A 16156-nucleotide genomic window follows, 5' to 3' on the forward strand; every position below is an offset into this window, starting at 1 on the left:
TTGTATAACTCCAAAATTAATTATATGTTTGAATTGTTTTTATTACCTCTGGGCTTTGATGCCATGCTCAATAAAGTCACTCTAATTGTTTTGAAGTTATGCATTGTTACATGAATATTATGTTGCCAAGCATCACCTCAGTCAATTAGCCTATATGGTGCAACTCCCATTGCAAAATGAAATGTAACCCAATTAGCGGTTTATAAATCCCAAACCTCTCTTTTCCATCTTGTTTCCGCTAAAAGAAGCATTCTTTTCAAGTGTCTCTTCTGCCATGATCTCTTATATTGTCTGACTGTTGCTGTTGTGGGTATTGTGAGTGGGAAAACAAAGGAGTTCCTCTTTTAAACTTCCTTTTAAGTTCCTCATTTTCTCTGTCTTGCATTTCTAGATCATCCTGATACAAACTCAGGTTTCTAGAAGAAGTACTTCTTCTTCCAAGAAATTACTTAATCTCTTTCTAAAATGCAGAAAGCAGATTTGCAGTGTCTTAAGAGAACCGGTCACATTAAACAAAAGTTTGTTTAAGTACCAAAAGCCTCTGTGCTGCATGGCTTTGTGTATTGGGCACACTCTCTGTTGCATTTAGGTGTGTAAGTGGAGTGGTGACGTTAATAGATAAAACATTAGCAAAGCATCAGCAATGAATCCTTAAAGCTAGCCACATTCAGCAGTGCTACAAGTGAAGTTCTGATTACAGCTAATTATTGTGTTCTTGTAAAGCAATCTTAGAGCTGTAGTGTTTATCTTGAATCTTGTCCGATTCTACCCAAGTGCATTCACATGTTTACTCAATCAAGGCATTGATATATTGGCCTCCTTTAAACTAAACAGTTCTCTGGAAATAATAGCCCTTTATTTCAGCTTTCTCTATCTGTAGTGAGCATTTGCTTTTAGTTTCTTTTTTTTTGCGTTGCCATGGTTATTGTCTGCATGCAGAGCAGAACTGCATTACATAAGAAGGTGAGTTTCAGAAACAAAGGTGAAAACTGGCCAAAATTGATTAGTAGATGTTAGCTGGCAAAATTATTTGTGCTTAGAACAGAAACTTTACAAAGGCCTACTTTTATTTGCTTTCATTCTTTTCTTTTTTTTTTTTTTTTAATAATTTTATTAATAAGTTTCATCCAAAAGTTTTTGGGTAATAAAATCAGGGATTTCATTAAAAATTGAATTTAATCTGAGTGCAGCAAAATTCACTTGAAATGAATTAAGTATCAATGTAGAAAAATTTTTGCTCACTGTCTTGCAAAGTGCAACTCTGATATGAAAATCAAAGCAGTTAATAATTATGAAGCATTGTTTAACATTTCCAAACTCTCCCCTACATACTCTTACCAGTATCAAAGGTTAGGTACTGGTGCACCATCCAGTTCATCACCTTTGGAGTTCTGTAACCACTGAGGATGGGATTTTGCATTTCATGGGAAGCAAAGCTTCTGTAGGAAAGATTGATTAAAGAATAAGGGGGCTGGTTTTCTCATAGAAAGCCTTTACATAAGTGTGGCAAAATAGTGAAGACATGGTGTGTTATGTGTGTTTTATGGGGCCCATGTTCACTTGCTGAATCAGCAGATGAGATGTACTGGAGAAAGCTCAAGCAAGACAGTGATCACCAAATACCTACCCCTTCCACAGCTAATATGGGGAGTCACAGCTTTTATAGTTATGTTGCAGTGAAGGATATCCTAAACATTGCTACTAGAAGCAATAGTAATGTTCTTTTGGTCTTGAAGTGTAGTAATGATAGCAAAGTGCCATGAATGACCAACACTTTATATAATATTCAACATTATATATGATGTTCCCATTATATGTAAGGGTATCTAGATTTCTCCTTTTATTTTTGTTAGCAGTCTTCTATGAACGTAATCTGAAGGGTTTCCTGAGGAAGCATTTTCCTTCTCTGATGAAGATCTGTTAGCTGTTCCAATATCACGAGAAGTGCCAGAAGCCCTGCTGTGCCTTCTGTGACTGCTGTTATGTTAGAAATCCTACTGCTAGAAAACATGATTGCACCACCAGCAAAAGTAACTGTAGGTTGAGACACACCATTGCTTTGGCACATGACCTGTTCCTTGTGCTGAAAATGTCTTGCCTAGAACCACATTGCAGGCCTTGTGTCAGGAAACATTTTGTGCAGTTGTCTTAATAGAAAAACAAGCTTTCCCTAAGTGCCATACATGTGCTGCTGTAGGTGAAACCGTGAGGTCCTGACAGCGTTGGCCAATTTAAAGGTCTTTAAAACAGGTGATTCTTGGTCTATAGCATTAGATGCTGCTGCTATTTGCTATACCAACTGTCTAATGTGATGATGTGACTTCACAGTGCCTTTTACTGATAGAATAGCCCTTGGAAATCATCCAGGAACAAAACAAGGCTGCATCCAGCTTTCTTTAGAACACTGAATTGCTCGTTGCACTTTTTGGTTTCCCAGTTTTATGATTTAAGCTTCTAAAGCAGTCTGCAGATCTCAAATCTGATATGGAATAGTACTCCTTCCTTTTCACTCCGGTTTTATCTGTTCCTAACATCTCTGATCAGTAGTGACCCTAATCAGTAGAATAGCTCAATGTGCTTGTTTTATCACACAGAATCACAGAATTTCTACTTTAATAGACTGCTTTTTACTTCTTTTTTTTCTTTTTAAAAAAAAAAAGAAAAAAAAAATGTAAAAAAACTGTAGTGCATATAACAATCACACTCTGACTTCTGACATATTAGAAATATATACCGGAATGACAGAATACTCTGCTCTTAGAAGATAAATAACAAACATCAGTTTTATTCATCTTACAAAATAGACAGGAGAGTCTTTTGTATATCCTGCAGGAATGGCTATGCATAATGGATTCCTACAACATCATGCAATTTCTCATCATTTTGCTTTGGTATCTAGTCTAAGGCAAGGAAATTGTGGACTATTAGACAGCAGTAGCATTTGGTCAGTAAGCAGTACAATGAAATGCTTTATAGTGTGTTTTGAGGATCTGAATTCCAAGAGATGCAGCATGGGTGACATGGAGCTAAGAGACTGGCATCCCCAGGAGCAGCAGTAGACTAGTATTGGCAAGGTCAGTGCTTCATTGATCTTCTCTTCATTACCAGTAAGGAGCAGCTGAAATTTAGGAGCTAGAAGGGTTTTTTTAAGGCAATAGCTAAAATTAGCATGCAATACATAATGGATAAGAAACAGTGACCTTATCTCAATGTCACTGAAGAAATCCAAACAGCTGAATGAGCAGAAAGCTAGTTGTGCCCACTGACTCCTGCAGAGGAAGCCTTGTTTGCCTCTTGTCGAAGTTGTGCTGTGCCTACATTAGTGAGGGAGATCTGTAGCGGACATGGAGAGAGCACAGCAAGGACAGTACAGAAGAGGCGTTGCTGTGCTTGGGGCACCATGTCTGCCATGACTGAATCCAAACAATTCATTAAGTAGCAAAAAATGAAAGCTTCTGCATGAAAAATGTCTGAAGTGTGATAGGACACACTGTGTTTAAAAGAAGAGTCCATCACTCCTGACATTGGTTGTTTTGCCTCAAAGGCAAGACAGACATTTTCCAGAAGTGGAAAACAGCTGGTGCAAATGTATGAAAGCAGGCTTAATGAAGTTCAGTTTGTAAGCTGGCAGTTAATGAAAGCTATTTCTAAATATTCATTTGGAGAAATAATCAAAAGCCTTTTCCTTGTCAGCAGTCTGAATGGAAATAGCCAAAGTAAGGCTTCACTGCATGGAGCAGAGGTGGGTGCTCACCCATCCATGGCAGGTCTCATGGCAAGCCTGTAGATAGTTGTAGAAGACACTTGGTAGTTCTGGACTTTGGTGTCATTTTATGTTAGGTGCAGATTGTGGCCGTAATTCCTCACTGGACTTACTGTAATGACAGCCTTTGTGGTTTTCATATTCTGTTGGTTTTTATGCCCACAAATCATGATATCATATTCACCTCTCAGTTGTCCTATTCTTTCATCCTTGAAAGTTTTGACTGTAGATCTGTTACCTTTCCCCAGGTGATCTGGGGTTTGAGCCAAACCACTTCCTGTATTACTGGCCTTATTATTCCTGTGATTGCTCTAAGCTGGGTTTCAATGTCTAGTAATAAAACTTCTTAATTAACATGCTAAATTTGCTCATGTTAGTCTAGCATACAAAGCACCATCAATGACGTGTTGCTTTGCTTATTTGTGAAGCACTTCTCTTCTAGAATACCTGAGCTGTCTAAAAGCATTTAGTTAACTGTTATGAGCTGCTCTTTTGGTTGTGCCTTGGAAAAATACTGTTAGAACCACACAGATACCCCACCTGCACCCCTGGTCCCTCCTTCTTTGCCTCAAAAACAATAATAATTATAATAATAAATGTTGTCAAACTGTAATAGGAATTTCTGAGAAATAACTGAAAGAAGAAATTTCAAACTTTTCGACCTTCTGTTTGCTGTTCTTGGAGCCAAAAAAGAAACTTACCTTCAGCTTCAGAGAGATGGTATTCAGTAAAGAGCACTGGTGTCTGCAGCAGTTGCATGAAGAGTGCCAAGTCTGGGGTCGCAGCTGCCCATGCTGTTAAATTATCTGAATAGTCCTTGGCATAGTTGGATAGTTGGCATAGCCCAAGCCAACTATCAGTCTCCCAAGTGGGGACAGGAGTGTGGTGCAAGAGACTTGAGCTGGAGATCATTGCTGGTAGATGGGTGGGATGTGGCTGGTCTGGTTTGATGCTTAGTGAATGTCACCTGTGTGGCTGTGACCAGACTGTGCCATTTGTCCTCCAGGCCTGGCAGTGTATTCTGGCTTGGTTTATTACACAAGTACGTACCTCACCAGTGGCACAATTCCTTCTCTAAGACTTTGGAAGATTCATGTTTATATTTTACATTGAAATGGTTGATTAATTTTAGCTCTCTCCAATTGGTTGTTGCTTCTTTAAAGCTGAAGTTTTGCAACTCGAGCATTCCTCTTTCATTAGATCAACTTCACTTTGAGCTGCCAAACTGTAGCACAAGTTCACTGCTCTTCATTCTTTGTATGGAGGCAGTCAACAAGTCCATCATCATCTTCACTGGAAGTCATCAGCCATGGCTTAGAGTTCCTTGTGTAGCTACTGATCTGTGCTGTTACTTTAAAGTAGGTCATGAGGGGGAAGTCTATGTTTGCCATCTCCTGAGCGACGTGTTTTTATTATAAAGAGCTTATAGCTTGCTGGTGGAAATGAATGTTTCTGACCTGGGCAGGGTCCTAGAAATTCTCTTCTACATACCTGTTGGCTGACGGGCAAAATATTCTGTGACTAGGATACAAAGCCAAAAATAGCAATATACTGACTCATTTTTTTTTCAACCTTTATTTAGGTACTTCCTTTCCCCAGCCAGGTGGTCTACAACAGAGTTGGAAAGTGTGGAAGTCGAACTGTGGTTTTGCTTTTAAGAATTTTATCAGAGAAACATGGATTCAACCTGGTAACATCTGACATTCATAACAAAACAAGACTGACCAAAAATGAACAGGTAAGTTACTCCTGCTCAACTTAGATCCTGTTCTCTTACTTTGTTTGTGAAGCTGATAAACAAAGAGAACTAGCACAAATCATATTGAAAAGATGTATTACCTGAGTAATCTGCCAGTATTCATCATCTTCTAAGTAGCTTTAGTTAACAGGAGAAATGGATGGTAGAGCCTAGAGCAACATGATGTGGAGGGTTATGTTAAAAAAAAGCTTCCAGTAAGACAGCTCTTGAATGTACTCGACAGAGCAGTTAATCCAGCAGAGATGCAAGAAGAGTTACTACAAGTGAAGTTAGGTGCTAACAGCTTCTGGGACCTCTGTTAAGGTATCTGCAGGGCACAGACGTTTGTCACGTAGGCATGCTGGCTTATTCAGACCTAGCTTGGGTCTCTTTAAGCAGAGTATGAATAAATAATAGCCAACAGTTTCTCTGCTGGCTTTTCCCATTCACTTTTAGTAATGACTTGCATCAATTTATTTTTTTTCCCCAGGCCATGCTAAGTCATGTTGCTGTAGTCTGACACATCCCTGAACCTATCTCAGCCTCTCACTTGTCTACCTTTTTCACATTGTAAAACAACCCTCCCTAAATCAATGCGAAGTGAAACCTCTTTACCCAGACAACCCTCTTCATTAAAGCTGTAGAGGGCATTATTTTCGCAGCTCTCATTCCACAAGAGATCTAGTTATTTAAATTCACCTGTATCTAGCGTAACTGTGTGCCCACCAGAACTGCCAATGTCATCCATAGGTATTGATGCAAGTAACACAAAAAAACTCAGTCTCCAAAGTGTGCTGATTAGTTCAGATGCCTTACACACAGCTGTTTCACACGTTGCCCACAGCTGTTCTTTTGATCTGCTGATTCAGGTAAGTGCTGCTGTAGCTGTCTGCATCACTCCTGAGATGAGTGATCTACAAACCGCAAAAGGATGTGGGCAGTGATCAAAACAGAGGGATGGGCCTACCAGTGGCATCAGCCTGTAGTTAGGGGTTATTTATCTGTAGCCTGTTTATGAGCAGCATAAGTTTCAACGTTTGTCATTTTAGATATAGCAGTTCATTCCAGATGAAAGTTTGGGAGCGGATGTCACTACTGCAGTTCCTGTGTTCCTTCCTTGCAGTGTAGCCGTTCAGGTCCCACAGACAGCAATTCACCTAACCCTCTAGGGCATTTGTTTGTGGCCAGAGACAGGGACTGGCTATAAGAGCTATAAGCCAAAAGGCTGTGGAAGAGGCCAGTGCCCCCTCTGCTGCCCCTGCTCAGCCTCACTGAGTGACCAAGGGAAGGGGCAGAGCCCAGGGCTGTAGCTGCTGCAGCATCCTTCTGTGCACAGCAAAACGGAGCCTGGGGAGTTTGCAGAATGGCCGGGTCAGGGGCAAACTTTCTTGTGTTATTTTTTCTGCTTCTTACTTTTTCTGCTTAATTGTTGGTTATGCAGTAGGGGATTTCTATTGGTATGATTGCTTTTGTGTTTGGGGTTGTTTGGGTTTTGTTTTGAGTATGTCCTTCATTATGTTTCATTGCTAACTGGGAAATAAAATCTAAAAACCTCAGAAGTATTAACAGCCACAATCCTTCATCCTCATAATCTGCTGCATTTCTCTGGTAGGCAGAGCACATGTTAAACATGATAACAGATCCCATGTAAACAGTCTTCTGTGCTTTGGTCCAACATGTCAAGATTCCAAAAAAGTCCAGACTGACTTGTGATGCAAGCAATACACTGACAGATGATAAATAGGTGCATTACTTTTTTCACTCCAGAAGCTTTGGGTTACTGTACAGTGAATGTGCAAGAACACAAACAGTGGTAGACATACTGTTACAGAGCTGATGATTTACTCTCTAGCATGGCCTGCTATAACATGAGTCTTTCCATTTTAATTTATGGCTTATTTACGCAGTTACAATAGGTTCATAATTTAATGAGTACTTTTGCTGAAAAGCACACTTGATCGCCAGGTTACATGCCTGGAGACACTAACTGTGCTGTAGTTTAGGGTATTTTCAGTTGTCTTCCCATTTTTTATGAGTAAAATATGAAAAAGGAATTATTTCTCCCACCTTAAATGTGGTACACACAAGAGGAAATTAAGAGAACGAATTGTCTGAGGCTTCAGGCATTGGAGAGAGAGAAGAGAGGTCTGGGCTGGGCTGTAGGCTCCCCGCATAAGAAACTCGCTCGAGATGTTATTGCTCTCTCCCTTCTGTCATTTGTCTGTCCCATGTTTGGTTAAAGCTCTGATCCAGCCAAGACTTCTCTGTAAATATTTAGCTTGCACAGTCTGCTATTGTTAAATAAAGTTAAGCATGTAGGTGTTTTTAATGACTATGGAGATTGCATTTAACTGGAATCTGTATGCTCATTGCCTCTTCCAGTCTTCATCCTACGAAGAAATTTTCCCAAATTATGTCTGCCTGCCAGCAATTAGAAGTGTAGCCATTGAACCTCCACGGGCATAAAGGAGTGGCTTCTGGAAGCAGATGAGTTAATTAGGTCACTGCCGTTTACTATATTTTCAATTCATAATTAGAAGCTTCCAACTACAGAACTTATGAGTAGTATTTATGTATACAAAGTCAATGTAATTGCAGATTTCAACTTCTTTTTTGCACTCAGAAGTAAGAATGAGTTTGTCTACAGATATGTAAATACTGACCACATATAGGAGTACCTGATAGTTTGACCTCACATCATTTCACTCTACCCCCCCATCCTTTTGGACGGACAGCTGGCTTTATATATAATTCAAGTTATACACACTAAACATCCTTTGCTAATTTTTCTTAAATTCTTTTGAAGGCAGAAAATTGATCGTAGCAGCTCAGGGAATTTAAGAAATTTTTGAAACAATTCCAAATCTCTGAGAGTTGAAAATGAAGATCTGGTCTCATTCCTGTGAGCTGTGAATTGTTTATGGAAATGAAGTAATACTGAGATGAAAGTGATACGCCAAATGCCTGTAGATACTTGTGCCTCCTGGACCCTACACGCCTTCTTTAGAGACCGTAACCAGTATAAAAGAAGGCAAACAACTCAAAAGAGAGACAAATACTGAGAATTTTCTGTCCTATTTGCATCAGTGTTAGTGGAAACCATAGTGTCATCCACTTGGAAAATCAGTCACCTCACTGTTTTTATACATTTTGACCTCAGATTCTCTCCCAATGAAATGAATCAGCTCCAAAAAGTAGGAACACGTTGGCTGTTCTCTAGATAAGATTATTATCTGATTATTTCTTTCTGTTCCCAGTGCAATTAACCATTACAAATCTCAAACGCAATGGGACTGCTCTCAGCAGGCCAGCGTGTGGAGATAGGAAGAGATATGGAAGTGGGAAAGAAGGTGTCCTATCTCACAAGGCTGAGCTGAGTTTTGATGCAGAAACAATGCTGTGGCTGGAGCCAAGCCATGGTCCACGTTTCTTTCCTTTCAGGGAGGGCCCCAAGCCGTCTCTCTCCAAGTCATTTCACTGTGCCATCTGCTGGATTGTTATTTACAATGCAGCAGCGACTGAAAAATACACTGATGCCGAGCCATGGTGACTTGATTCTTTCAGCATGGCCAGCTGAGATGCTACGATAGTGTACGACAGTAGTCTGAGGGAAACTTTTTTACCTTGGAGTATTGCCTCTTGGTTTTCTTGCTCAGGTGGGCTTTAGGATTCAAAAATAGCTTGTGATTTATGGAGTTACCTCTAATTGCAGATCTGGTCTTGTTTAAAGATCCTGTTTAAAAGACAGAAAATTGATTTTGGAGAAAAAATAGAATGAAAGCTTAAGCAGGGAGTCACAGGAGTCAGAAAGACTAGTCCTTGCAATGAATTGCTGCTGAGGGGGATTGTGTTCTTCTTCTGCTCGTGTAATTTATCTTTAAATTTCAAATATTTCTGCCAATGACAGCAAATGTCTCAGCACAGTTGATCATGCCACAGTGCTCCTTGCAGTTGCTTGCTTTGGTTTAGTATCTCTCCCAAATGCCTGCTGTGGGGCATGCAGTCTTGCTGTCCTTGGCAGCACAGTGCAGGCAGTGATTTGGGCTCACTTTTGCCCAGCGATTGAGCTGAAGTGCTCAGGCAGCACCATGGGCTCTGCTGGCAGATGTGAGCAGGTGGGCATAGGGTGCCACTGCCTCAGTATGTCCACACACTCTTCATGTCCTGCCATTTCCCTCTCCCTAGATCCTCATTCAACAGCATCAACTTCCTGGTGCAATTTAGTTCATTTCCAATGCATTTGATATCTTTTTAAGCACTGTTTCACTGAAAAAGCTTGAAATTAACTCTTGCAGGGGAGCTCAGGGTGACAGTGAGAAAGGTGGACGGCTCTTACAGTCCCATGTCCTAGCAGGCATGTGTGCCTTTCAGGCTTCCCCCAGATATATTTGCAGCTTCCTTCCCCAAACATGGATGTGTTCTGGTTTCTCTCACCCCCTGACTGTGTTTGCTAGCACAATTGTAGTATCTGCTACTATACCAAGGAGTATCTGCTGGTGCTTGTATGTCTTCATCTCTTTTCAATTTTAGGGTGGTTTAGATGATCTATACTTGTGTCTATCTCCTTCCTGCGTGGCCCATTCCATCCAAAGGTGCTCACATTCCTGAGCTATCGTCCACTCCTCATTCTTCCTCTATACCAGTTTTCTTGTAGAAAAGAAATCCTAGAGACCCTACTCTTCTGGGAGACATTGGAAGATTTTTTATTTGTTTTTGCATCATCTTAAAAGGAGAGCTGATTGCTTGGTATTCCTGAGCAGTACATTTGGCTTGTTAAGCTGAAATCAGTTCAGCACAGTGGGATCAGAGAGAGAGAGGCCCATGGGAAATATGGCCACAATTTGCATGTGGCCGTGAGCCATTACAGTTATTTATTTTTCCCTACTGACATCTGTGTGTTGTTTCTGTTGAGCCTTACTTACCCTTTTGGCAGGGTTTTTTAAAGAATGTTTTTTGCTTGTTTGTTCATATGCACGTTGTAGCTTTATCCACATCTGCTTACAAGCCCAGCTGAACATTAAGTGTCTAAGTATGAAGGTACTTTAAGTCAAAACAAAATTCTGTGTCTGCCTTAGAGTAAGTTATCATAGCACAAGAGATTGAGTTTGGTAGCAAGAGCTTAAAAAAAAAAAGCCAGGCAGCCAGATGCTCTGCAGCCATCTGCATGTATCTTTGCAGACTGCCTGTGCTCGTGATGCCGAAGTGCCTCTGCTGGTCCAGCAGCAGGCTGACACAAGCCCAATACATGAAGTATTGGGAGTGCTGTGGTACTGCACTGTGACTCAATGAGGTGCTATAGCCAGTTGGCACCTGCCACAGGGTGAGGTGATGGACAAGGGAGGCTGGAGAGGTACTTAGTAATGCTCACATGTACCCCATTGCACGCATTTATCTGTCATTAAAAACACAGGCAGCTTTAAAGTAATACACAACATAATTAATTGTATGTTTATAATAGCTTTACATCTCTGTATTTATGCTATAATGATGGTACCTCATTTATTCCAAGAAGGAATTACAGTTATGACTGTAGTGACATGAACAGAGTTTTTATCCCATATGAGTATTTTCCTTCTGACACTCATTTGTGCAGATAGAGTAATACAGGTAAAATACCAATACAGCAGAAAGCTTCATACAGTTTTGAGAACTTCAATTCTCCTGTAACTTGGCTGGATAAAACAGACACACAAAAAAAGAAACAAAGTGAGACCTCTGATATCCAGCCCCTAGAGTCTCTCCTCTGTTTCTTTCTGGAAACAAGGTGGATGAATATAACTTTTTGGCATAGAGAGTTACAAGTCCTAACTGGATGTCAGCTATTTGGGTTATTATGAAGTGTCCTGGGCTTTCTAATTTTGGGCTGGGCAAGTTCTGCTCTTTAGGTTTCTGAATTTCTTGCTGATAGCAGTTTTATTGTGCTGGAGGAGCTGTGGGAAGATATGTTTGTACTTGGATCCAGAGTCTAAAGATGACCAACTAAAGCTAAGTGGCCTCTTCCCTTCCTGCCTGATGGATGAACAGTTTGCTTCAGTGCTTGTTGTATGCGTATACAAATGTTGAAGGCAGAGGAAAGTAGGGAAGAACGTAATTGTGTGTGCACTTTTCATTTGGTCCTAAGAATTATATGGCTACACCTTGTCTTGTCTGAAAGACAAAGGCAGGTTGTGTGTCCTATAAAAAAAAAAAAAGGAGAATGAAAAATGGATGAGAAGCAACAAAATGTGATATGCAATGTAAAAAACATGGCAAAAAGTCCAAATATCAAAACTAAGAAATACAGAAAAAATTAATGATTGATCTCCCTTGGAGGCAGTTTAATATTTTTATAGTCTGGATATGATTTTCTGCCATGCTCTTATGGACATTGGCTCAGGTCCTGTTTTCTGTTACATTTTCAGTTATTTTACATTTTGGCATTCTAGCTAATGGATCCGGTGTCTTCAGAAGGCAGCTGCCACTTGCAACCTTCTGGTACAGATTTAGGCAGGATTTCATTTTTTCCTTTAGTTTATGCCTTCCTCTAAATCAATATCCACTTTTGGAAGTACATAAGCTCCGTGATAGCATGATGGTGTCTTCCTTGTTTAGGCATGCAATAGTGATAGTGCTATCTTGGTAAGGATGTTTGAGAGGGATGGTGGGAAAGGAGTTCCTGAGCAATGCTGACTTGAAAATTATGTTACTATATGTTGTTTAAGTTATATTTGTCTCCATAATGTGCCTTGACATAACATGGAAAATTTGATTTGTTAATTCTTTTCAGATGGAATTGATTAAAAACATAAGCACTGCTGAGCAGCCCTATTTATTCACTAGACATGTTCATTTCCTCAACTTCTCAAGGTAAGACATTTTGTGACTTAAAAATATTTGTTGCTCATTTCTATTAGTTGTAATACATCAAATATTTGTCTTTCTTTTTCAAATATAAACAATGGAATTTTATTCCTTTTAGGCATTGGAAGTCACATTTCAGAGTTTTTTTCTCTATTGTCTCTTTCCTACCAAATAGTTACACACAGTATGTTTTTGAAAAGCCAGAAAACTATTGCATGCTTTTGCCAAGATTACCTTGGTTTCTAACATTTCCAGCCAACGCACTAGAGGTGGTAACTTGGGTCTTTAAGAGTAGCAGCAGCCTGTTGTGCCACAGTTGTGTGGCATCTCTGTATAATTAGATGCTAATCTAAGAATGAAAGCTCAGTTAAGCTCATTAATTTTGTACCTGGAATGATTTTTATTTAACCAATTTAATTTTGTACTGATAAAATAGTCCCCATTCCACAGGATACAGAAGTATTTAGAAACCATGCAAATGAATTACACTCCATATCATGGGAGTGCAATCCCTTCTGGCATAAAAAGTAGCAGCTCTTTAAATTACACAGTAAGACTCTAGAGAAATTTATAGCATAGAATGTGAAGAAAATTGAATTTGGATGAAACTTCTGAGGAACTTTTGGAACGGTGTGAATGAGTTATGCCAGTTAGCATTTAGCCAGGATACAGAGGTTAAAGCTGACTGCAGATGGTTATTGCCCGGGCTTTAAATTTCATTTAAAAATTATAATCAGGATGTGTGCCATCTGTGCTACTAAGTTGGATTCCTGGTATTTAGATGAAAGAATTTCTGTGGAAGTGTGAATTTTCTACAGCTTTGCAAGAGCTTGCCTAGCTTCCCAGTGTTTTGTTTATGCCATAATATTAGTGGATGTGCTTTGAATGTATGGCTTCAGGCATGGGTAGAGAATGCAGTAAGAAATGCTAAATTTTGGGAGGGGTTGGTGGTTTTGTTTTTTTAGAAAATACATTATTCCGAGCAATTGAAAGTTCACTTGCCTGTAACTGGTTATAGGCATGTTTTCACTGCATGAAAACCTGAAGAGTTAAACAGAATTTTGGTCTTCCATGTTCTCTGTTCTGATTCTATGACAGTTCCATCACTAATACATTATTTTTAAATTATAAAACTCATTAGAATAGAACTTCACATCTTTGGTAAACGATCTTTTCTCCCAGCCAAAATACAGGATCAAACAAGAAGCCTGCCTGAGGGTCAAAGGGAAGTTCTTGATTAAGCTGATTTTTTCAGAGGCGGTACACAGCATTAGATACATGGGAAAAACATGAACACGGTTACCTCTTACTCTTCCTATGATTCCATTTCCTATAAATACGGTATCTCCTTGTCACATGGGTAACATGTATCTTCTGTAGTCTTTCCATAAGATTAAATCCATCTACACTTTTCTTAAATACAAATTTGTGAAAATACATAGAACTGTGTACAATTTATTAAAATATTTGCAGCTTCCTTTTTGGCTGTTACTTGCAAACCAGGAAAATGTATTTTTCCTTTTATTGAGAGAAAACTTGGTTTAACTGATAGCTGTCTAGTAGTGAAGTGGCTGTGATTAGTCTTTTAAATGGGGTGCCACTGAGGTGCATCAACATTGTTTACTTCTGGTTTAGGATTTCATAGTGTTTTCTGATAAATTAAACATCTGTAAGAGTTTTAGTTTCAAAATATATTGGTGGTGTTCCATCTAATGGTGAAGCAGGGTGTTGGATATTTTACTTTGTTCTTTAATTCTATGATGTAATTTTTAGACTGTATTTCATTAGGGAGTGGAGTGTCAAGTACCAATTTTGCAGAAGTTTCAAGAATGTGATTTAAATAGGCGTTATAAATAGTATGGTATTGTGAAGGTGTTCTAGTTTTGCCTGTGCGTTCTTTTTCCTTTCTGGTTGATTGAGGGATGGTTTTTTTTAGAACTATTCTTTTATGGCCCATCCATAGTGGATAGCTGAACTGAAATTGCCTGTGGGATATGCTTCTTCCTGTTTGACCTAGCCCTTCTACCAGCTCAACATAAAAGTCATGCAATACCCCAGAAACTTAAAAAAAAACACAAGTGTCAAAGTATCAGTGTGGTGTTTCTTGACTGACAGCTCAAGACTTTACACAGCACCTCTTGGTGGGAAGGCAGCACAGCGGGGAGTGGGGCTGAAGGTAGGAGACAACTTAGCTTGAAGATAAAAGAAGCCCACTTTGGTGAAAATCATTGCTCCTTCACAAGGAAAGGGATGAGGCTTTCTTCAACGTATTGTAGCAGAACCTTTACTGGACATCACAAAGTTTTTCCCGGGCAGCCATCCTGGATATTAGTCCAGTAAAAAAAGTCACTTCACCTTTGGTGTTTTATACCTTGAACCTAGCCTTTTGTTTGTAGGAAGGGATAGAGAATGCTTTATTCTGCTTCCACCTGTGTTTATCGAGCAGACAGGTGGGAGGTAAAGGCATGTTATCTTCACCACTCTTTCAGTAAGCTTCAAGGTCACCGCACATTTTTGTTTGAGTGCTTTCAGGATCTGAAGGGATTGCTGTAAGCAGTTCAGAGCCTAGCATTGGCTACTAGAGAAGCAGATAAAACAGAGCAGAGGCCTGCAAAAAGGGAGTCTGCTTCGCCTCCAGTTATTGGTGCCTCGCAGCTTCCCAAACAGTAGCAGGAAAAATAAACTTGCTTTTTGTTTAATGTCCCTGATGTGAATAACAGCAATGACAGACCGTTTGGATTTTCCTCCTTCGCATCCCGCACCTGCTTATAAACCTGTCAGCACTTAAAGCTCTCTGAATATTCAGAAAAGCATTGTGGCATTTACTTATGCTGTTTAGTTTGTTTCCAACTGGAGAGGGGAAAAAAAAAAAAAAAAAAAAAAAAAAGGCCTATATCACTTACATCTTCTTTCCAGAAAAAATCTCCAGTGGAAGTGAGCTAAGGCTTAGGTCACCGGTGAATTTGAGCACATGCATGTTTCAGAGGCACTGTTAGTTCTGCTGAATAAAGTTCTGAAAATTTGAAAATCCCATCCCAACCTGAACGCTTGCCAGGGACATTTTCCTCTCTTTTTGAACAATTTAAGAGTGTCTGCTGGTTCAGCTGCAGTCATGAATCTTCATTTACTTTCCTACATTCTTGTCTTTCTTTAGTTCAGTACTATCTTTTCTCAATCCAAAAGAGTGCAAAGAGGCAGACAAAAAGTTAAATCTTAAAACATTAAAGCAAATCTTCATGTGAACTTTTACTGACAGAAATCTAATTAATTGCAGCTTCAAACAGAAGACAAAAAAATAGATTTCTTGCTGTTTTCTAATGTGAGGGAATTTATGTGTAGCACATGTCACAGACCAGTTAAGGAAAAACTTTATTCACAGAGTTTCCCAGCTAGTGTTTCCAGTCTGCCTTGTGTCTGTCCAGCTTTAGGAGACATCCCCGTGCCTCAGATGGGTGGCTGCTCCATCCAGTCCATTTCGGGACTATTTATTTTGGGGGAAATGGTGCTGTTTATTGAATCCTCCTTTGCTTGTGATTCTTGGATGAGGCTTTTCATTAATGATCATTGTCTTGTTCAGGTAATTTTAAATGCTAGACTGGCTTCTACATGTCTGGCTTTCTTCTGATAACCCTACTTTGAAATGTTGTTATCTGCAGAGGTAAATGTTTGGATGCTTTTTGGTTTTATACTGGCTGTTGCTGTTTAAAAAGAAAAACATTAAGAACAAAAAGGAAAAAAAAATCTTATGTACCCAAGGAAGGTAGAAGTTGTCCGTAATAACCTGTGCTAAAGCCCACAATGCACAAGGCAGAAGC

The 16156-nt window shown here is 39.5% G+C and overlaps 1 protein-coding gene across 3 annotated transcripts in view; it reads left to right on the top strand.

Moving 5' to 3' along the window:
* UST (uronyl 2-sulfotransferase) overlaps window positions 1–16156 on the top strand; it is a 167022-nt gene that overhangs the window by 71939 nt on the left and 78927 nt on the right. For all 3 annotated transcript variants that reach the window (XM_068677053.1, XM_068677054.1, XM_068677055.1), the window contains exons 3-4: window positions 5346–5501; window positions 12268–12347. In XM_068677053.1, coding sequence (XP_068533154.1) covers window positions 5346–5501; window positions 12268–12347 — 236 coding nt within the window. The remainder of the gene's footprint in view (window positions 1–5345; window positions 5502–12267; window positions 12348–16156) is intronic.

Source organism: Anas acuta, chromosome 3 (genome assembly GCF_963932015.1).
Source record: "Anas acuta chromosome 3, bAnaAcu1.1, whole genome shotgun sequence".
Lineage (NCBI taxonomy): Eukaryota > Metazoa > Chordata > Aves > Anseriformes > Anatidae > Anas > Anas acuta.